Genomic DNA, 23,388 nt, shown 5'->3' on the forward strand with positions numbered 1-23,388 from the left:
TCCATTTCAATGCGAGTTAAATACACGAGGGCTCTATGCTCGCACTCATGCTCATGATTTTTTTTTTACTGACTTTATATAGATAGTTAATTTGTAAACAGGATGTGGAGTACTAATAAAATCCTCAGATTATTAGTTGAACCAAGCTAGATGTTTATTTACTCCCCGTCAATATTTCCAGGGTGGTGGATTTGACTCATGCGCTGGGTTTCTTTATAATAAGAAGACAGGGGGCGCGGTTTATTCAAATGACACACAAGCTTCTGATGGTTGACGTACTATCAGACCACAGTGAATGCGAGCCGCTCATTGGCCGAGGGCGGCTGGTCTCATGACAAGAACGGCTGATGCCTAGCCAATCAGGCCTCGCTCCGGGCCCCAGAGTGTGTTTGTGAATGACGTAATTAGCGTAAAACAAGATGGCGTCGCCTTGGAAATAATTTGCAGTTGACGAGTTTGTAGGCGGTAAAGACTGCCTGCCGTCGGGCTTCAGTGCCGTTTAGAGGTTTTTATTGATAAAGGACGCGTCGTCAGATTAGATAAGACCGCGGAGGGCGTTGTGAAGCGCCCAGGTGGAGCCCACCGATCTCTTGTTTGTTCTCTCCTTCGACCCTCCGGTGACAGCCGGAGAGGTGAGCCGCTGACAGACAGGATGGATCCTGGAGAGTTCATCTCTCCCATGGAGACCATGGACTCGACTTTAGCGGAATTAGGGGACGAATTCACTTTGGGAGACATTGATGGTGAGTAGACCTACCGCTGTCAACACTGTTCAGGGTTGTTTACTAAACATTGGCCCTTTTCCATAAAGTCTGTCCGCTGTGGACATCCTGACGACCCACCAGTCTGATACATGACAACCATTCTTTACTGTCAGAAGCATTAGCTATTTAATACTAAAGTTGGAGTTAATAATAATAATAATTTTCACAAATATATATATTTTTAATTATTATTATTAGAGAAAATATTGTCTGCATTTTTGTACTTCCTGTAATTATTCACTATCTTGAAGATATTTATACACTGCTGTCAGTTTTCTTCTCTCTAGATGTGAATACAAAGATCAACACATATCTGGGTTTATTGTATTATTTTTTTATGTTTTAATGTAAGCAAAAAAAATCTGGGGGAAACATGAGATTAATGTAATAGCTTTTAAAAATAAGATTTTAAAAATATTTTTACAATATTTTAAAAAGGCATTGTTCATAAGGCATAACAATGCCTTATGAAATGTTCTGGCTTGTTGTTTCTTTCCTGTTTTCTGCAACTCTGCATCTCTTTATTTTTGCCCCTCTTCCCTTTGCCAAGCTCGTTCTGCAGTGATAACCGATCAAGCGCTGAACCCTCCAAGCTTGGACCCACTGAGCAAATTTGGCAAAGAGGAAAAGGTCTGAGCAAATGGTGGAGTGCTGGTCGGTGCAGCGTCAATAGATTTTCCCATTAGGATGGGCAGGTCCTTGTCTGGCGTTATTGGGAGTCACCTATTTCTACACTAGCAATGGCAGTTTTAGTTTTGTAAAATTTGGAAGTTTTGTTTAGATTTTTTTCCTCGAATGCTTCAACAAACAGTATGCAGAGCTGGATTGGTATTAATAACATTCTTGTTATGTTATAAAAATGTGACAAAAATAATACCGGAAGGGAGTTCAAATCTAATCATATTTATTTCAGTCTTGACTAGAGAAACATGATGCAAACATGCTCAAGGAGACTTTGAGTTCTTTCAAATAAAGTAAATCTGTGCCTTTAAAGATCTTTCTTTTAATTCTGTCCTATCCAAAATTAAGTATGTCGTGTGGGTGAAGAGAAATGGATTTTTCGTAATGTCATCAGTGGCCGTAAAAATACATTCCTCGTCTTTCCGAGGTGAACCTCGTGACAGAATGAGCAGACAAGCAATCCGGGGCCGAGTTCTGACTTCCCTCTAAATGCTGATGTCAAAAGAGAGGAATGTGTTGATGGCGTGAAAGAGAAACGAAGGATGACGGGACTGACTGGCAAACCGCAGCTTCACACTTTCCTCACCTGACCCAACAGATTGAAACGCTGAGGCCTGTTCATTTGGACTAACTCTTGACTTGGTTTTAGGAATAACAGGAAAAGATTTCTAACTACTTCTTCCAAAGAATTTGGAGAGCGTCCTTTGTTATTGTCAGCTCAAACGAATCGTTGGGGTCTAGAACGTGGACCACCATGACTACAGAGTAACCTTACGTACAGTATGACGTCTGAGGTAGACGCTAGCGAATATGTTTCTGTGGTGTTGGCTTATTTTAATGTGTGAACTCCTTTGAGTTGCGTCTATAATCTGCAATCGTCCCTGTTTGTCACCTTCTGTCTGTTCTAATCTCCATTCAGTGATGCTGTTTGCTTTTTGATTGCACCTGTTCCTTTTGAAGTAATCCACTGAGCTGCAGCAGGGTGTGTCTTTACTTGCTTCTATAAATGATTTGTGCTAAAAAATAATGAAATAAATGGAAAAGTTAAGCAACAGTGCCCTCCTTCAACATTTCAATCCTTTAGATAAAGCTCAATCTAAAAAAAATATCACCTGATCTCATCTTGAATGTACTTTATTTGTTGTTCATGGAGCTCAAGCTTACACACAGCTGGCTGAAAGTAGGCCACTACAGTTTTCCTTTACTTGCAAGAAAAATGCATTTTGTTGTTAAGAATAGGGCTGAAACAATTAATCGGATTCATTTTGATGAATCGATTATTGAAATAAGCATCAACTACTTTAATTAATGATTAATCTGTAACTGCAGACTCAAAAAAGGCTACCAGAGCAGATAGCTAAGCTAAGCTACTAGCTTAACCAGGTTGCTATACTTGTTAGACTCTTTAGCAGCTGCTTCTATTTCTCCTTAGGTTTACGAATAGCAATTTTAAAAAAAAGTCATAGGAAACATTCTTACATATTTAATGATCAGTGTCACTATGGCAACATGGTCATTGTTCAAAATCTGATTCAGCATCAACTTGCTTTGTCTCATCAACAATGGCTTTAAAAAGGAGGAGGATGTCCACCATCAAAACAAGTCACTTCCTGTTTTAAGGGGGTGGAGCTAAAGTGATGTCAGCAAATGAGCTTGATGATGCTGTTCTTATTTTGACTACCATTTCCTCCATAGGGATCTGTTTTCACCCTGATAGATGCCATGGAAACAGAAGGGGGTAAATAATGGATGCAACATTTGGTGCAGCGTGTTCAGATTCTGAATGCCAAAACTTACACCAGGCCATCTGGATGGACATTTACTGCCCTTATGCTCACATCCGGTCCAGATCTTAATGACCGAGAAGCTAAATCTGTTTTGACTTGAAGAGCGAGAAAAATATCTGTTCGTCACTGTTAATCAATATCGATATTAATCATCGTTGGTGTAGCAGTAAATCTTCTCTCCGAGCAGCGTGAAGCGCGCCTGACTGTTTTACAGATTCCAAAAATCAATAAAATGCTACAGAACCCGGAGAGTTTAGCTCCAACCATGTTGGGAAAGTTTGTTTTTCTGCATGCAGAAACATTTTTAAGGATTAAATCTCTGTATTTGCATTATTTGTCCTTCATTTTGTAATTTTTCAAATCTAACATTAACATAATCACAAGCAAACTGTGTCCTCTGAATTTACCCTGTTTATGACCTTAAATCATACAGTTGCAAGTGCGTAGCAGCATAGTAGCTGACACACAGATGTCAGTGGTTTAATTTGATCCCTTTCAGCTGCAGATGCACAGCAGAGTTGAAGGTTTGGGGTGAGACAGGATGTCTGCTGCTTCACTGACACACTCGAGAGCATTGAAAGTTATTTTTAGTCAAGTTTACATGTTTCATAACCTGTGCTTGTTTTCTAGATCAGTTTCTCAGTTATAATCAAATCAGCTGTACAAATAAAACAAGGAGAACATCTAAAGGTTTTACAGAATCTGAGTTGATCTCACAAATCTAGGTTATAAATGTGTGAAACTAAAAAAAACAACAACCAGCAGAACAAAGGACCCAGCTGATTGTAATGTAATAACAGTCCGGAGATCGGCTCTCTGTCTGCTGGACTGAGTTCAAGGTTAGCGGCTGCTGGTGACCCTGACATCCTACCCATCAGCCTTCAGTCAGGGAGTCTTCACATGACCTGCGGAAAGCTGCAGGTCCATAAAGGCAACCTGTCGCAACAACGGCGCATCTAATCCAGCCCCTTTAAGGCTGGGAGAAAACTCCAGATATTTACCTGTAAAGGGAGTTCAAGATGTTCACAATAATGCCTGTCACGATAAGTGATTTTATCAGAGAAATAAATTGTCCCAGACATTATTGCGATACACGATAACATTGTTCTTTTGAAGCCATTTTCAAGTAATATAGTGATGATGGCACAATAATGCAAGTTTGTGCTCTGAAAGACCGGTGAATTTTAATCATGCAGAGAACATGTAAGACTGGAGGTGGAAGACATTTTAAATATCCAAATTTAAACGCACAACCAAAACCATAAATTAAATGGTTTACAAACTCTCTAAACAAAATCGACCTTCAAAAAAATGTTAATCATCAAAATGGAAGCTATTGAGGTCGTTATAATTTATCGCGTACATTTGATTGATTTTCTTGTTTTCTTCTTGAATTCTCTACGTTTTTTTGACTTGTCATTTTATTCGCTGAAGTTGTTAGCGTAAAGACAGTAAACAATGCTCAGCCTGGCGGGGGCTCGAGTAGTCTGGTGGCCCGCCAGGCTTATAATGATAGCCTAGAGGTGATTTTGCATAAATAAATAAAACTTGATTTTTTACTGTACAATGTTTTTATCCCATTGAACAAACGAGGTAGATGTAGTGTTGCATACGATCAGGTATATGGATTATTTCTGGCATGTGTTCACATATTATAGTTGCACAATGGTATCCATCTGCCATCTACAAGGGCCATCTAGATTAGCAGCTTTTTTCAAGGCTGATTGTTTGAAGGCTACTTTCGTATCAATTTATGAGCTGAACAGTAGCACCGCTTGCAGAAAGGTGCAGATTCAAGGTCACTGCTGACTCTTATCTGCCTGCAGGAATTGGAGATCTTAATAAGATATTTTATTATGTTCATGACATCCATTTATACACATGGTTTCACCCAGAAAACTTGCTAATCCTGCTGTTTGGGTGCTAGGGCAGTCATTAATTTGGTGGCCCGTCATGTTTTTGAGTTAAAAAAAGTGTTTTAAAGTTGGCAGGAAATTAGAAAATAACACTTGATAATTATGTGTTACTGAGAGATTGGAAGATTAATATGTGAACATTAACGATAAAGTTTTAAAAAATGCAAACGTTTCAAAAATACTTAAATAAATAACCAATGCTTAGCCTGGTGGGGGCACAAGTAAAGCCTGGTGGCCCGCCAGGCTTATAAAACACCGATGCATTTAAAATTCAACTGTGGTGGATTTTTATTCTTCTTTAAAATCTGGAACATTCCCTCATTTGTTTCCCCACAGAGATGCTGCAGTTCGTCAGCAACCAGGTGGGCGACTTCCAGGACATGTTTGAGGACCAAATGTCCACGGGGGTCTCCGTCGTCGCCGCCCCCCAGCAGCCGGCCGTCCAGGCCCCGCCCACTCCCCAGACCCCAAGCGCCGCAGCTTACCAGACCTCCACCATGAGCCTCGTCTCATCCCAGACACTGTCTCCTCAGACTGTACCCCTCACGCCCCCGCTGACCCCAGCACAGACCCCGACCCCCACCGCCACCCCGCCGGTGCAGCAGCAGCAGCAGCAGCAGCTGACCCGCAGCCCACCACTGCTTCAGCCGCGGCCCCAGCTGGTCCAGCCCATCCAGCCTCAGCCTCAGCAGACGGCCCAGGCGGCCATCCAGGTATTTAAATGTCCACCTCTTATTAGTTCTCCAGCTTGAAAACATTGTTAAAACATTTTTTTGTGACTGTAGATGCACACCCAGGGGCTTCCGCTCCAGACCCAGAACTTCCCGGTCCAGACTTTGGTTCAGACCCACACCCAGACGCCGCTCCCCATCCAGACGCAGGCAACCCAGACCGTGATGATCGCCTCCAGCGGGTGCCAGTCTCGCTTCATCCAGAACCCAGTCATCTGCCATCAGAGTCCCGCTCCCAGTTTCCAAGGTGAGCACACTGTTTGTTTTTTTTCTTTTCTTTCTTCGTCGTAGTTCTCTCTCTCTCTCTCTATCTCCCTGTTTTGAAAAGCGTCTTTGTTTTTCCTCCAGTCCTCCAGCCGCAAGTGCAGAGCATCATGACATCACCACAGCTGCAGCCAGTCACCATTCAGCATCAGCGTGTTCTGACCCCAACAGGTCAGACCATCCAGACTCTCTCCACAGCGCCCACTGCAGTCCACACCATGCAGCAGCAGGTGCAACAAGTACCGGTCAGTGAGACCTCACACAGCAGCAACATCTGTTTAGCTGTTTTTTGTGAAAAAATGTTGATATTTTCCAGACATTATTCACAAGTCTTTTATTCATCGTTTTTTTGCCTTTTATTCTTTCTTCCATTTTTCACCTATATTTTCTTTCTTTCTTACCATTTTCTCTTCTTTTCCTGTTCTAAGACTTTGTATCTTTGTGTTTTTATGATATATAGCAGTTTGAAACGCCTTGTTTCTGAATTGTGCTACACAAATAAAACTTGATTTGATTTTGATTTCCTTTTTCTTTTTTCTTTTCTTTTTTCCATTTTTCCCTTTCCCCTTTTTTTTCTTATTTTCTCTGCTTTTTCTATCTTTTGCTTTCTTTTACTTCATTTTTTATTCTTTGTCCTTTTTTTGCTTTTTTCATTTTTTCCCATTTTCTTTTTCCATTCTTTCTTCCTTCCCTTTTTCTCTTTTTTCAATTTTTCACTTTCTTGTTCTTTTTTTCCCCTTACTTTAATTTTATCCTTTTTACTTTCTCCTTCATATTTTTCTTCTTGTCCTTTTTTACTTTTAGATTTTTAAATTTTTTCCTTTTGTCCTTCTTTTTTTACTCTTTCACATTTTTTCTTTTTCCTGTCCTCCTCTGTTCATGATATCGATGTAGAAACCCTGCATGTTAAATCTTCTTCTCCTCCTCTTAGGTTCTGGTCCAGCAGCCTCAGATTCTTAAGACGGACTCGCTGGTCCTCACGACGCTCAAACCAGACGGGACTCAGGTTTTGTCCACCATGCAGAGCCCTGCAGGAATCACCACTCTGACCACGCCCATCCAGAACACGGCGCTACAAGTCCCGGTATGCAGAGCGGCCAGAAATCTTCCCACATTCTCTCCAGTCGGTGACGATCGCTCCTGCATCACGTCTGATTTCTGTTCCCAGACCCTGATGGGCAGCAACATTCTGACCACAGTTCCAGTCATGATGGGAGGAGGAGACAAGCTGCCCATCAAGCAGCTCCAGGCAGGCTGCGCCCCCTGCGCTACCGCCGCCAGGACAAGTATGGACCACAGCCCGGTGTCGACAGGAGCGGCGGGGCAAGGAGTCGTGGTGAAGGAGGGCGAGAGGAGGACGACCCACAACATCATCGAGAAGAGATACAGATCCTCCATCAACGATAAGATCGTGGAGCTCAGAGACCTGGTGATGGGCAACGATGCCAAGGTGGGATCATAAAATACAAACACGCTTCGGTTCAACACACGCATACAAACTTACTTTGCCTTTTTCCCCCAACAGATGCACAAGTCGGGCGTGCTGAGGAAAGCTATTGACTACATAAAGTACCTGCAGCAGGTCAACCACAAACTACGACAGGAGAACCTCTCCCTCAAGTTGGCGAACCAGAAGAACAGTGAGGCTCAGTTTATGTTTCTGAGTGTGTCTGACCGTCTGCTTGACAGGGAGGATTATGTGATGTCAGTCGCAGCATCCGGACCTTCTTATTGGTACGGTAAATTCACAGGACTTTACAGGAGGAACAGAGACGAAATAAAAAGACCTCGGCCCATCCAAAAGTCAAACTAAGCAAAAGATGCAACAAAATGACACATCATAAACAAATCCATACCGAGTCACAATCAGTGAGCTTGTATGTAGTTAAGTGAGGAAGCACGTAGGCCTTTGGCATCACACAATCTTTCCTGTCCAGCAGCTGGTCAAACCCTCTCTGAACCACGTATTAAGCCACGTTTTGTTGACATTTGGACTAGTGGTGTTGAAGTCCTCGTGAGTCGCTTTCCCGTCCATTTCAGACGATTTCCTGTTTCAACACTCCTATTCAAATGAAGCACCAACGAGAGACTGGCGGCATATCTCAGTTCAATAAAAAAATGCTGTTTTTATCCAGTTCAGATTTATTTTTAAGAACCACAAATAACATTGTTCAAAATATTTTCTCTTGTCTTTGTGCCTGGAGTGGCTTTTGTTTAATTTTATTAGGAGCGAAGATGATGTTACATTGTGTGTGAGGGGAAACGGTAATTTTACTCGCTTAAAACAAAGAGAACATGACGAGGAGTTTACGCCTTCAGCTGCTAACATGTTAGCGATTAGCATCCTTAGAAAAGTTAGCATTGCTCATCGAAAACAGCTTCGCCTGAGTGTCTTCTGTCAGTTTTACTCAGACATTTCCAAAAGTCTCAAAATGTCCAACTTGCAAAATGTTCTACCAAAGACACTTTTACCAGCTCAGTCCTTTATTAGCCTGCATAGTTTAAGGTTTACAGCATCTTGAGGATCGATGCTTTGTGCCCCAGAGCCTGTGATCCTGTCCGAAGACGTCGACCTCAAACAGGAGGGAGTGATGATGTCTCCTCCGGCCTCGGATTCTGGCTCCGGCTCCCCGCACCAGTTCTCTCCGTACTGTGTCGACTCTGAGCCGGGCAGCCCCTTACTGGATCACCATCAGGTAAAGCATGCGGGGTCAGGATTAATGAAATGTTTAGATGTTATCAGCACCGGTTTCATTCAGAGTTTTGTTTTTTTTCTTTTTGTTGCGTCTCCCAGGTGAAGAGCGAGCCGGACTCTCCCTCCACGGTGGGAGTGATGGACCGTTCTCGGCTGCTGCTGTGCGCGCTGACCTTCTTCTGCCTGTCTCTAAACCCACTCCCTTCATTGCTGGGCTCAGAGGACCCGGGCAGCCGCGGCCTGGCGGCAGCCCACGTCCCCACCAGGACGCTCGTCTGGTTCCCAACTCACACGCAGGACTTCGGTGAGCAGCAGTCGCTCCCGCGTGCGTCGAGAGTTTGTGTCATCAGCTAAAATGACTTCTTCATGAAATCTTCTTGTTCTGCAGCTTCTTGGCTGCGCTGCCTGCTGCCGTGGGTGATTGTGTGGGTCCTGAGTGGGGTGGGGGCGCTGTGGGGCTGCGTCAGGGTGTTGTACCTGTGGGAGCCTGTCACACCCCTTCACTCGCCCAAATCGGTGTCCTTCTGGAGGCACCGCAAGCAAGCAGACCTGCATCTCAACCGGGTGAGTAGAGAAGGGAGTAGAAATGAGATTTTAAAGGAGCGATCTTATGAAAAATCAACTTTTTTTTTTAGCTTTACATCATGTTATAATGTTGCAACGCTGCTAAAACGTTGTTAAAGGTTTGATAGAAGAGCCATGCTGTGGTTACCTCCTGAAGGCGGAGCTTCAGAACGAGCAGGAGACAGAGGCCCAATTTCAATGCGTTAAATTACAAAGTCAATTTTCTTTAAAAGTCATATTTGAAATACAGTCTTTTTATAACAACTGAAGTCAACATAGTTAGTTGAATGTGCTATAAAGTGGCACTAAGTGTCTGGAAAATACATAATTCTGCCCCTTTAAGAATAAAAACAAAGCAGCAGTATTCACATCTCTTGATCTTCTTCACTTGTTAACAAAAACTTCAATGTGTTTTTATTGGGGTTTATGTGATTCTCAACGTTTCTGTGATTGTTGTGCAGCTTTAGTTTTTATTCGGCTCCATTAGGTCAATATTTATTTTCCTGCAATAGCAGCTGCAGGTCTTTTGGCTGGAGTCGTGGTGTTTGCACATTCTTCTTTGCACAATGGCTCAAGTTCATCGGGTTTGGACTAATATCATCTGTGGACATCAGTTTTCAAGTTATGCCAAAGATTTGTTTTTGGATTTAGGTGTGGACTTTAACACGTCAATATGCTTCAATCTAAAAAAAAAAAAAAACCATGAAGCAATGTGAAGCCTCTGCTTTTCACAATTATGCGCTGCTTTGTGTTTGCCTGTCCCAAAAATAAATATTTGCGTTTGTATTGTGAAAACATGTAGAAAAGTCGGGTTAATTTATTCCACCTACTGCTTGTGCTCGTTCTGTCGCTTGTTTCTGTTTTAATGTCTCGACTTGGCGTCCCTCCTCCACGTCTTGTTTTATTTTTAGCATTTTGTTCAAACGCTGTTTCATGTCTGAGTCATGACGCCCTCCACTTTTCCCCTGCGCTCAACACTGAGCGTCTCCTTTCTCCGTTCGTTCTCCGTTGCAGGGAGACTACACGGCGGCGATGGCCAGCTTGGAGACGTGCCTCTCCGTCTTGACGAGAGCTCTGCCCTCCAGCGGTCTGGACCTGCTCTGCTCCCTGTCCTGGAATTTGATCCGCTACTGTCTGCATCGCCCGGTGCCTTTCGGCTGGCTGGTCCACCAGGTCGGGGGGAAGCACGAGGGAGAAGAGGCGAGGACGAGCGCGAGAGACGCAGCGTTGGTTTATCACCAGCTGAGCCAGCTGCAGCTCACAGGTCAGGGAACAAAGTGAAGCGCAGAATCGGATTCGGCCGATAAGAGTTCATGCCCTACTGTCAACGGGGCGTCCTTAAAAAGTCTTAGGTTCACGTATCTGAAATGAAGGCCTTAAAATGTCTTAAATTTATTCAGTACAAAAATTNATATATTTTCTTGGCATTGGGACCAACTCAGATTGATCCTTATCAGTCTATGTTAGTGTTGGGACTCGATTAAAATACTTAACTTAGTTAATTGCTGGGTTTGTAATCATTCACAAGAAATAGTACTTTAGTTGAGAACCATTGATCGACAAAATAAGTGACATTTCCAATTTAAAAAGCCTTTATTACTGCACAATTATCAAATAAATCGACATCTGAGCTGAACAGTGAAGGTATTTATTGTTTTCAATTTGTTATTTGGATTTATCAGATTGATGAAAAGTGAAACCCATTCAGTTTTTTATTAACTCCTGATCCTTAATGAAACATCTTAAATAAATACTTCTGTAGAGAAGTGGACTGTGGACGTCTGTTTAGATGCCTGAACGGCTTTGCTGATAGGCTAACTCCTTTTAGCATAGAAGCGTTCAATCAGATAGTTTTTCTAAAACAAAAATTAACACCTACTACGCCAAAAGAAGCAGCTTTGTGGCCTGTTGCCATTAGCAGATGTCGTGCGTCAGATTTACAGGCGTACCAGAAACACCATACAAAGTTAGTGTTTAATTGCCTCAAAATTTTTAGCGGGTTAAATAAATCTATGTAATTAATATACTGAAGATTACTCTTATTCTAAAACAAAGAAAATAATCACAGAGCTCACATTTTAACCGCCTCTGGCGTCTTACTTTAAGGATTAGTAGAATTTATGCAGCTTGCATGGCTAACATTACTAAAACAACTGACTCTGCATTTATTTTTTTAAGGTCGTAGGTCATTATCAAAGGACTGCCAATGTTTCCAGATTCAGCGTCCTCAGTAAAAGCCAGACAAAACAGAATAAAACACCAACATCCACTTAAATCCCTTTACTTCCTCATTTTTATGTCATGTCTGAACTCTACATTTCATAATTTTTTTTTTTTTTAGGGAATATTACGGGCCTTTAAATAGTTTAGTTACACTGGATTTCATTTAGGGGCATCGGATGCAGCAGCATTCACAATTATGCAGTACTTTGTGCAGGTCTGCACTCAGGATCTCAGTATTGTACGTTGACGTTTTGGAGCTGTAACAAAGCAAAACAATAAAAACAGTGAAATATTTAGCATATTTAACAGAGGCTATTCTACCGGGGCACAAACCTGCGCAGCAGCTAATCTTAAACACAAGCAAAGCCTGAGAACTGTCTACCGGTGGCTAATCTGTAAGACGACTTGGTGCCAGGAGAGTTGCCTGTGCCAGGCCCCGAGGAGCCTGGGAGAAAATTAAAAAACTCACCCTGGCACCTTGGAGCGACGTAATTGATTTCTAGGATTTAGATAAATGACAACGATACAGAGAGCAGCTGAGCAGTAGCTCAGAGCCCGGGCGCTGGCTCAGCACCGTCAGCAGGAGGCCAGAGTTCACGAGGACTGATATTAGGAGTCAAAAGAAAGAGGAAGAGAGAGAAGGCTGTGATGAATGGTGGTGGGGTCGACTGTTTTGCAGCTCAAAGCTGCTTGGTGGAGGAACAAATTCTGCCTGTAAAAAAAAATAAAATAAAATAAAAAAATAAAAATAAAAAAATAATAATTAATCGTTTGTTCGATTAAAATTAGTTCCAATTGAGTAGTTGATACCTTCCGCTTCAGTTTTTCTTTTAGTGCTGTAGTTTGGCGCCATCCAGCACAGAGTGCTGTTGGTCACCTTGAATTGGAGCCAGTTGATACAGGAATAAAGATGGTGGGGCCATACCAGAACAGGAAAGAAAAAAACGGTGCAAACAGTGTGGAATGCAAAATGAACTTGTTTTTGCAAAATGGAACCTCCTTAAGTTTTACCTTGATGTCATTCAGTCGAGCTCCATGACGGGTTTTACAAAGGCACATTAGAGCCATTGTAGATAAAAATGGAGTACATTTCCTGCAAAAGGATAATCTTAGAAAATGCTTTGACTTTTGAATCTCGGAAATTTCTAAGTTAATTCTTTTCAGAAAATGTATCTCAAAATCGGAGTCAACTTTTCAAACTCAGAAATTTTCCTTTTTTCTTAGGAAATTTCCAAGATTTTTTGCAGAAATTTACCCCTCATTTTTTGTCCATCTAAAGCGATCCATGCAAAAATGACTGATTTGCTACAAAGGTAAAAACAGCATGACAGAAAAGTGGTGGTTAGTAAAATGCAGAAAAACTGCAAGATAATTACAGTAAAATATTGTACCACGGGGAATAAAGTGTTTCACATATTTTTTCATCTTGTTTTGTTGTATTTGTTTTATGAACACGTCCAAGTTTAATAATGTGAGAAAACCAGCAACTTTCTGTTTATTAAGTCAGTACTTAACACAGCTGAAACAAAATAGTGTTAAAATTTAATTATGTTTTTTAAATTTAGTGTTGTCCTTGACCTTATGGAAAGACGCTCGAAGCTCTTGACACAAGAAATTTCAAGTAATTCAGAAAATGGCTGCTTTTCAATTAATCATTAGACGATCAATAAGATCAATCAACTTTATATTAACTCAATTAATAGCTGTTAATCACAAGGAGATCAACCAAGAGTTTTAAGCCAGCGACGGTAAGTCAAAAAGGTCCTGAACAGATTACCAGACTGTTTGTTCGCTTTGTGAAGGCTTTCAATAATTCACCCCCAAAACATTTTTGCGTGGAGTGATTCCACAACCTCTCAGAGAAAACGCAGACCTCCCATCGTAAGAGACCACCCTCCTCATCCTGATGGGTTTTTGGGGGACATAAGAGGAAGCAAACCATTGAAAAAAAAACCTTGAATAATTCAGGCGAGCCGCAGAAATGCACAGACAAAAAAATCACTATGGAGGAGTGATTGAGAACACGCAAACAGCACCTTGGTCCCCGTGGCGATTGTTATGAGAGGGTCCGAGAACGATGGGCAGCATCCGGTAAGACACAGCATCAGCACATGTGTGTGTGTGTGTGTGTGTGTGTGTGTGTGTGTGTGTGTGTGTGTGTGTTTATTGACAGATGGAGCCAAGAGAGCTATTGAGTAAGTGGTGTATTCAGCTGACATACAGAGTGTTGATAAATAATGGACGGTCTCCCTTGGCGCAGCGTGCTTTCATGCGGTTTTCCTCTCTATAAATAGTCCATAAATAATAGTGAAGCTCGAAGCTTTTCTTTCGGACCCCTCGGCCCATTACTGGCCACATTGTTGAGGGGCAACATGCAGAGAGAACACAGTTCGGCGCAAAAAACTCAAACTGACCTCAGCGTACAGTAGGCCATTGTTGACCGATAGAATAAAAATGGCAGAACAACTCAAGTGTGTCCTCTCAAAGGTCAATAAACTAATTATTAGAGAACATTTTTAACTCTGGGACAAAACGTCATGTCCCGTTACTGGTTTTCACAACTGTTGACTTGTGCTGTGACTTTGTTTCTTTTCAGTCCCTGTCACTGGTGTATAAAAAAAAAAAACAACTATAACACATAAATAAACAATGTTCAGCCTGGTGGGGCGCAAGTAAAGCCTGGTGGCCCACCAGGCTTATAATACACTGGAGGAAACCTTCCATTTGGATTTTATTTCAGGGTATCAGACTGCAACAATTCAGATTTGGTTTGCTGGGAGGATGTGATAACCACGTTTTCCAATTAGGCACTACTTTGTGTCTAAGTCGAGGCGAGACAGCACAATACAGGAAGCTTTACTTTCCCAAACTCTGATCACACAATTTGGCTGCACAGCCCACATGCTGAGCAAGAGAGCGGAGAACGTTTCACAGATAAAGGATGCTGACCAAAGCTGCAAGAAATAAATTCAATTAAAATGACAAATGGTGACTGTGGGATTTTCCACATTTTCCTCCTTCACCTTTACAGTTTTTTTTTCCTCAGCTCTGAGGTCGTTTGTCTCAGCTGCCAGTCGGTCACGGCGAGAATGACCCGGTGTTTATTACCTGCTGCAGCATTTCTCTGTCCGAGTTTTAATGCGCCGCTGGGTTCTCTCTGGTTCTCACCAGGAAATGGACAGGATGCTCTAAATAACTTTGAGTATTATTGCGCCTTTGAGTGACATATTTTGGCCATGAACATGTTTTTTCTGTTTTAACTACGGCTCCCTGCGCTGAGGTAGGACTTCTCGTCTCCTCACGCAGCCATTAATCTGCTCGGAAAGAGCCAATCTGCATCTCCGAAGCTCCTGATCTGATGGGATTTATCGCCACGGCAGTAAGTTATTAAATGCCAGCTATATAATTTTTTTGTCTTTTGATGAAAGGCTGCTTTTCTAAATTGGCTTTGGATTGCGCGGCAGGATGGACAATTACAACTTTGGAGTGCGATTGAATTTAATTCAAGACGGCACATTAAAAACTGGACTCGCCGCTCAAATCATTTCAATCAACAGCCGCTTAAATCACTCCAGTCCGGCCCGGTTTCAGCCGATTTAATTGACACGCTCTCTGGAAAAGCCTTCACTCAGCAAATCCGAATCATTTAAACACTCAGCATCGGCGCTTTCTGCCAATCAAACCCAGCGGGTTTGTGGGTAATTCCTAAGTGAGGACCGAGGGGATTTTCTGTAGAATCAAAGAAAAAAAAAAGGAATTAGTTTGTTCATTTACCGTAATGGCTGCACCAAATAAGGCGACGTACGTTGTTCTTCAAGAGTGAAGTGAGTTTAAAAAAATAAATAAATAAATAAAATAAATAAAAAAAAATCGATTAGCTTTTTTTTTTCTCTTTTATTTGTTACACTGTGACCTTAAAAGCTAATTTGAGCTGCTGATTTAAATGTTCATCTGCAGGGTAATTAGAGAGAAGCAGACTCCTTTTCAAAAAAGCAAGCTAGTAGCACGCTTCCTTTTATTCTTATTTAAGGGCCGTCCACAATTGTTGCTGTGGCTGATTGCAGCTATTTGTCCTTGAACTTTAATTTAATCAATAAATCACAGCAGAAGCGTGTGTGTGTGTGTGTGTGTGTGTGTGTGTGTGTGAGAGAACGGGTTTGCTCGGTTTAAAGCCTCATTGTGTCCTCATTGTGTCGCAGTCTGAAAGTCCCGGGTTCACAGATCGGCCTCTAGATTTGACTTTACACACACAATGTTCACGTGAAAAATCACACATGGGTCGAGTTGAGTTTATTTGTTCAACACATTTCAGACGGGAGGCAGTTCAAACTGCTTTACATCATAAAGTCACCGACTGTAAAACAAGCAACAAACGTCACATTTTCATCAAAATCGCCATATTGATCAAATATGTTGATCAATGTCCCTTTTTCTACTCATCAAAGGCGACTCTAAACAGGTGAGTTTTATGCCTTGATTCAAAGTATGTCAGTGTTTCGGCAGTTTTGCAGTTTTCTGGAAGTTAGTTCCAGATTAGCGGAGCATTAAAGGGAAAACCAAGAACTTCCTTTTCCAAAAGAGATATATCAATTCTAAAATAAATCAAGAGCATTTTCCTCATCATTTTCGCTGTGGTCTGTGAAGTAGCACAGCAAGTTTTTAATCCCATTGAGGGATTATTTGTGTGAAAGTTCTTTGTTTTTAAAAAAAAAAGCACTATAAGAGGGATTTTAGAAGCACTTACTGGATGTAAACTTTGTTATCGCAGCTCATCTCATTCCGCCACGCCTCTGTTGAGGGCTTCAGGCTTAAGCGAGTCGATGCTAATCTGGGCTAAAGGTCGGCGAGCACCTCAAACGCAGAGCGGTCACGTTCAAACCCGGCTCTCTCAAAAAACAAAAAAAAAGCTTTTCCAACAAGGTGGGTCTGAGCTGCGGGAAGCTGCTTCGACGTGGGAGGAAAGAGGTGTCAAAAAGAAGAAGCAGCAAGACGAAAAACAAGCACAGTAAAAAAACAAAAAAAGCTCAACAGAACTACGTCTGAACCGTCGTTCACATCCTCGACGGGAACAGGGTGCAGCAAGGAGGAGCTGCTCTGCTGATACGCACTGCTAGAATAACTGATGAGAATCCAAGTCAGAAACTTTGGTGCAACGTCTGGGTCACTGTCTGGGTTTGCTTCTAATTTCGGTGTGAAACTATCCACACAACACAAGTCGGATCGCAAAGATCGCAGGAAGAGGAGCTCTGTTGATTTAGGATGAGATCTTGATTGACCCTCAAAAAATGTATTGTACACTACAGTTACATAAAGCAAAAAGAAAAAAACAAAAGAAAAAAACCACAAGTGGCTTAAAATATTTTCTATTTTAATATATAACAAAGTCATATTTGGGGTTTTTATTCATTAATGGAAGTCAATAGACAGCTTGACATGGAAAAGCTGCAAGAAAGACAGACAGAGCTAACCCAGCTAACCCAAAGGATCTGGTGACTGCAGATGCTACCATCGGTTTTAGCTGCCAAGTTACCAACATAAGGCAATATAATCTAAAATATACATGTGATATATAAAAGAAAAAGGGACAAAGTGCTTTGCTACTAGTTGTCAAAACTACGATAAATAGATAACAAGGTCAGAAATAAGTTTTAAGTAGTAGAAAAATGGCGAGGGAGAAGGAAGTAGGTCAGATATGCTAGCTTGACTATGACTTGATTAACATGTAGATGTGCTGTGGAATTTGGTGTTTCGGTTCAGTTAAAAACAAAAAAGGCGACCCTCACCAACTCTGACAGAAGTGTTTACATTAGCTAATCAACCAGCGCTGTTTTCAGATGATCACTTATTAATATTTGCAAAATATACATCAAGCATGAAAACGTAATACTGTCATGTTTTGTTCTTTGTGTGGGAAATGTTTGGATGTTTTTTGGTGTTGAATCCTGAAACACTAGTGGAGCTGCTGTCAGTCTGTTGCTGTGGCAACAGGTCGATGTGTAGCGTAGCCAACAGTGAAAAAAATGAATACAAGTGGTTTTGAGTTGTTTTTAAACGTTTTTTTCTGTTATTTTCCATTTGCATTTTAGCTCTGCACTAAATTAATAATAGCTAAATCTCGATACATATTTATTACCTCTTAGAAGGAAATGCACCAATTCGTGTCAAAGCAGCTTTCACCCATCATGGCCACTAACTCCTGTGGTGTCTCAAACTTACCAGCTCATATCTCAGAGTTTGAACCTACAGTTGAAGTCTTAAGGTTAAAAACACACAAAAATAAAGACTGTTTTTCTCACCGTCTCAAGTTAAATCAGACCAGACTTCTCTCACTTTACGTCAATTAGAATTAGAGTTATTTCTATATATTTTTAATGCCACAATAATGGCAGAAAGAATCTTTTCCTCATTGTTTAAAGAGTCAGTAATCATCTTGTACACCAAACAAATATGACATTTTCTCCCTCTATTGTGGCATTTAGCAAACAGGAAAAAAAATAGGTAATTCCAGCTAACCCAAAACAAGTTCACTTCAGACAGTGAGAGAAAAGAAAACTGGTGGCTTTTTAGTTTTTTGTATGTGGCTTTCTGGTTTCCTCTGTAACTCCTGCTGCTTTTGAGATGTGACAAACCGTGTTAACCTGGTGTCGTATCTACGCCACAGCCTCCTCTGCTTCACCTGTCCGGAACACATGGCGTCCCATCTGTCGGCTGAACTCCTTAGATCCTCGTCTTCCTCCTTCCTGCTCCTCGCCCTCAATTTGCCTCGTAAAAACACAACTGAGCTTTAACTCACTTTGCTGCTCTGCTGCTGCCATAAGTGGGAAGCAACCTATCTTTTTTCCCCCTCTCACTCTCTTTTGTTTTCTCTTCCTGTCGTGATGCACAAACTACGCGCATGCCAAGCGGCAGCGGCCTCCGGTGCCAGCTAGCAAAAGCCTGAAGCTGCTCGCTTTACATAATAAAAAGTAATCAGTGCTACTCTGCATCACTTCTAACGTGAGAAATTAAAGCATGGCAATTTAAACCTGAGATACTGTGTCAAAGTTTCTGAGTAACTCGGATTCGGATGTGTGCACAGACACGGTTACCGTTACTTTACAAACCAACAGCCGCTCCTGCCTACCTCTGCGTAGGCAGAGAAGAAGAGACACTGCTGCACAGCGGCTGACTGGCACGGCTCACACACGGTAGCTGCACAGCTGAAATCATTTCTGCCGTCTCATTTCAGAAGCGCCCGCATAAATGCATTTCTCTCTTTCTCTTTGTGAGAATCTCCGGCTGGCGCAGACTTCTCCTCCTTATTTCACTGGTTTTTAAATCTCCTACTTACAGTAATTAGCAAAAAAAAAAATAATAATAATTGTTTTGTATCTTGTCACGTTAGCAACCGCTAACTCCTAAATCACTCGCTCAAGATTAATTAGCTTTTAAGTTTTGTGAAGTTTGATTGAAATAACAGCAGTAGAAGTTACTACAAATGTATCAATGTAAAAGTGTACTCTAGTTTACTTTAATGCATCAATTTGTGTTTGCAAAATTAACAATCTAGGTCGTGACCAGGGCTGTATTTGAAGAATAAAGGGCCCTGTGTTGGAGCCAGTTTTGGTGCCCTATCCACCCCCCGGAAAACAAATAAATAAATAAATAAATAAATGAATATCTTTTTCTCGTGCAAATTACAGAACACTGATAGGTAGGGCTACACAGACGAACATTTTTTTATGTTATTCAATTATGGCAAAACTATTACAACTTTTTCAAATAAAGAATGACCTAAATCGTGTTTTGTTGTTGTTGCTGAGAATAGCCTGAATCTTTTTCCGTTTTCTTCAGTTGAGAAGTTCTTTCCACTTGCCTGAAACAAAACCTTCAGCGATCGACTTGCCTTTGTTTTTACTGAAACAAAGGCAAGTGGTTGCCTTTGTTTCAGTAAAGAAAACGTGAATGTTTTGAACTCGGAATGATTCTGACCATTTCATTTGTTTGATTAAAATATTTCATGCATAACTTATTGTTGATCAGGAACAACATTCTCAATAAAGCTTTGTATTTTAGTAAAAAAAAAAAAAAAAAAGAAAGAACTTTGACCCATAAGCACTCTTCAGGTGTTTTCACGTTGGTAAGTACAAATTGATGGGTGGTTGGTTTAAAACAGTGTTCTCAACCCTGGTCTTCACTGCCCACCTGCTCTGCATGTTTGCATGTTTTAGATTGCATGATTGCATGCCTCTATTCCAGAACAGCTGGAATAGAGGCATGCAATCATGCAATCATCATTCAAATGATTGCATGACCATCAAGTGCTGCAGAAGCCTGTTAATCACCCAGAGATACAATTCAGGTGTGGCAGAAGGGAAATACTTAAAACATGCAGGACAGGGGGGTCGGTGAGGACCAGGGTTGAGAAACACTGGTTTAAGATGTCTGGGAGATTTCCCCATGTAAAGATGTACTGCGACTTTAAATGAACAAAAATCTAGCAATATATATATAAAAAAACCACCACAAGCAAAATGAGTAACTATGATGTTTTTATGATGTAAAGCACATTAAATAATAATAATATTCTTGGTTGATGAGCGAGGTGCAACGTTTGTAAAACAAGAACAGTACAAAAAAGTTAAATCTGGGGTAAAAAGATTGGAGTCGGGCCGTTCAGACCGCCATGAATAAGTCAGATGTGGGTCGCAAATAGATGGGGAAAAAAAACAAAACACAACGGGGATTTGGGTCGGATTTTTGTCTGCTGCGTCAACAAAGCCTTAGAGAGAGAAAACAAAATAGATGCTACGAAAGACAAATCGGAGTTCAACAGAAAAACTTTTGTTTTTTTCTTCATTTCAGGATTAAATACATGCTTTAGAAAACACAAGCTTCCATTAATGATGTCAGGAGGGATTATTTGAACAAACCGAAGTGGATTTTACTTCTTAATTTTGACATCTCAGCTCAGAGATCAAAGCTGCAGAGCTGCCACTTTCAATTTATTTCCATCTGTTTCGCTGTTTGGACCAGCCAGCGTGGACGAGGTCCAGTACAGAGGCAAAGACGGTAAGTTTGTATGCAGAAAAGGATTTTTTTCTAATCACAACCGTTGGATTCTCTTTGCTATTCCAAATGTTGACGAATATGTTTTTTTTTTTAAGAGAACATTGCTTTCCTCATTGCAAAAATGCAACAACAAAAAAAGGGACATTTTGTTAGAACCACAACTGGTTTCCTGGGTGATCTCCTCCTTTACTGTCCCCCGTTCTGTAACTTTATCCTACAACTCCACAATATTTTTGAGAAAATTAAGAACTGATATTTTTTTGTTTCTCACAAATTATATTTAAATCACCATCTAAGACTTAAACAATGAAATATTTTCTGTTTTGACTATCTCTAAGGCTTAAAAATGCATTTCGACAGCTATCTTTTGTGGTTTGCCACCACAAAAATTACCTTCTTAAAACACAGATCTTAGCCTGACAATAATTGATAGTAGTTATAAGTACTTTAATAGAAGAATGTGGCTCTGTGAATTAAAACCATGAAAAGTAATTTAGCAGAGGGGGGACAAAGAAACGCTTCCCCCGTACCGTTCACTGCTACACGCTCATTACGGGCTGAAAAGCGCTAAAAGGTCAGGCTCTTGAATCTCCCCGGACTTAAAAAGTAACTTGTCATTTTGACTTGGTTTTACACAACCCTCCGGGAGACAAGTTCTGCGCGGCGAAAAATGTTCCTTTCACAACTACCGGTGCACGTTTTATTCCAGCTTTGTACAAGCTGAGAATTCAGCCGTGGCCGTAGGCGCCGCACGTCCCGTTTCACCGCCGTCTCCTCAGCCTCCTTACGAGCCGGTCGTTATCTTTATCACAGGCCAGGTGCCGCAGCCNGGGGATAAGTGTTTGTTTTTCCTCTCGTCTCTGCAGGGAAGCTGCCTCAGCGCAGCAGCCTGTGGGCTTTGTCTCTGTCTCTGAGCGCCGTCAACCTCAGCGAGAGCGCCCAGGGCAAGATGGCGCCGGCTCAGTTCGCTCAGATCTACGTCACTGCAGCGACGGCCCTGCGCTGCGTCCTGGGACACCGTCTCACGTTCCTGCCGGTGCGTCTCTTCTTCTTCTGTCTTCTATTGCTGATCCAAAAAAACCAAACCATCAGACAGGAACATCGTTCTGTCACCCGTCTCCCAGGGATACCTCCTGGGTTGCGCAGAAAGCGTGGCCAACCAGTCGGAGACCAAGCAGATCCCCGACTGCCTGCGCTGGCTCTTCACGCCGCTCGGCCGGCAGTTCTTCCTGAGCTGTGATTGGTCGGTGAAGTCGGACAGCAGCGATGAAGTCTTTACTTCTCAAAGAGACCCAGGTTTGTTCCTTCGCTCCTCGTTCTTTCCGCCTCTTTGACGTCATGCTTCTCTACTCACCCGTTTCTGCTTTGGTTTCATTTGGTTTTGCAGCCGACCCCGTCGCCCAGCTGCACCGCTGCTTCTGCAGGAAGCTCCTGGAAAGAGCCGTTCACACCCTCATCCAGCCGCAGAGCGACGCCGACGCAGGCGGCTGCAAGAACAACTTGGGGTGAGAAAGAGAGAGCTGACGACTCTCCGCCAGCGGGGTTCGGGCGATAATCATGTGATTTATTTGTTTTGTATAATTGCGTCATCTCATTTTTTTCCCCAGTGAATTCTCCAATGCCCTGGAGTTCCTGGAGTTGCTGAACAGCTGCACAGAGGACTCTCCTTCCCCCCCCACCCCCTTCACGACTCCTCCCACTCACACCGCCATTCCAGGTTTGAGTGACATCCAAAGAAACTCCTTACAAAGAACCACAATGAATATTTACTTGGACGATGCAGCAGGAACATGACCGTGTTTCCCGTGTGCTTCCTTTAATGTTTCCCCGTTGGTTTCCTCGTGGCCAGTGGGCGACCCGGTGAGCCGCTGGTGGGCTCTGGTGCTGAAGGCAGCTGTTCATTGGCTGCAGGGCGATGATGTCGCAGTGAGGTCCCTGTTGGCAGAAGCGGAGCGGATGCCAAGAGCTCTGCTCATTCTTGAGTGAGTATTAGAAACCAGCAGGATGTGTCAATTTTATCAGATTCATCGTCAGAATAACTGAAATAATCGTTAGTTGCAGCCCCAAATTTAGTCATTTTATTGTTTCGTTGTGTTGTTTGATTATTCTGGATATTTAAGGTGCCTTCCAGCTCCAGCCTTAAATGCTCTTTGGAAAGTTTATTCAGCTGTTGAAAATTGTCTCCAAACAATATTCCCGTTCCTCGCGGTCATTTCTCGCGCTCCGGTGAATCCTCCTAACGTGTCGGTCTCCTCTCCCGTTCCAGCCACCCGCTGCCCAAAGCTGTGCTGCTGCTCTGCAAGGTGGTCCAGACGAGCCTGTCTCCTCTGAAGGGGGACGGCGTGGCAGCCTGCCTGTCTCATTGCGACCGCTCCAGCAGCTACCTGCGCTCCAGCATCTCGGTGCCGCCCGGCCCGTCCGGGAACTGGCTCAGCAAGGTGCGGCGGACGAGACCCGTCGGAAGCTCTCCACGCTTTCAGATTTAAGCTGCCACTCAACCGGGTTTCCGCTTGATTTTTGTTTCTGGTTATTATGACACAAACGCACTGCATGCTGGGTGGTGGAGAGGACAGGCTGGCCTGTGTGTGTGCGTGCGTGCGTGCGTGCGTGCGTGTGTGTGGAAGGAGGTGGCTGTGGTGCATTGTAGTTGCATTGCATGATCCTCAGTCTGAGTGCAATGCCTCTGCAGTGCAGTACAGAGGCCTCTCCGAT

General features: G+C 42.4%; 1 protein-coding gene across 1 annotated transcript in view; it reads left to right on the forward strand.

Annotated features, from left to right (window-relative positions):
- The first annotated feature begins 388 nt into the window (after positions 1-388).
- srebf2 (sterol regulatory element binding transcription factor 2) overlaps positions 389-23,388 on the forward strand; it is a 30,203-nt gene continuing 7,203 nt past the window's right edge. Inside the window, exons 1-17 of the mRNA XM_007560246.2 lie at positions 389-743; positions 5,485-5,861; positions 5,934-6,126; positions 6,228-6,388; positions 7,075-7,227; positions 7,312-7,593; positions 7,669-7,783; positions 8,688-8,839; positions 8,938-9,142; positions 9,227-9,402; positions 10,417-10,666; positions 21,543-21,712; positions 21,801-21,972; positions 22,064-22,181; positions 22,284-22,393; positions 22,526-22,658; positions 22,943-23,114. Coding sequence (XP_007560308.1) covers positions 653-743; positions 5,485-5,861; positions 5,934-6,126; positions 6,228-6,388; positions 7,075-7,227; positions 7,312-7,593; positions 7,669-7,783; positions 8,688-8,839; positions 8,938-9,142; positions 9,227-9,402; positions 10,417-10,666; positions 21,543-21,712; positions 21,801-21,972; positions 22,064-22,181; positions 22,284-22,393; positions 22,526-22,658; positions 22,943-23,114 — 3,030 coding nt within the window. The 5' untranslated portion in view covers positions 389-652. The remainder of the gene's footprint in view (positions 744-5,484; positions 5,862-5,933; positions 6,127-6,227; positions 6,389-7,074; positions 7,228-7,311; positions 7,594-7,668; positions 7,784-8,687; positions 8,840-8,937; positions 9,143-9,226; positions 9,403-10,416; positions 10,667-21,542; positions 21,713-21,800; positions 21,973-22,063; positions 22,182-22,283; positions 22,394-22,525; positions 22,659-22,942; positions 23,115-23,388) is intronic.

The sequence above is a fragment of the Poecilia formosa genome, unplaced genomic scaffold (genome assembly GCF_000485575.1).
Source record: "Poecilia formosa unplaced genomic scaffold, Poecilia_formosa-5.1.2 Scaffold114, whole genome shotgun sequence".
NCBI classification, from domain to species: Eukaryota; Metazoa; Chordata; class Actinopteri; order Cyprinodontiformes; family Poeciliidae; genus Poecilia; species Poecilia formosa.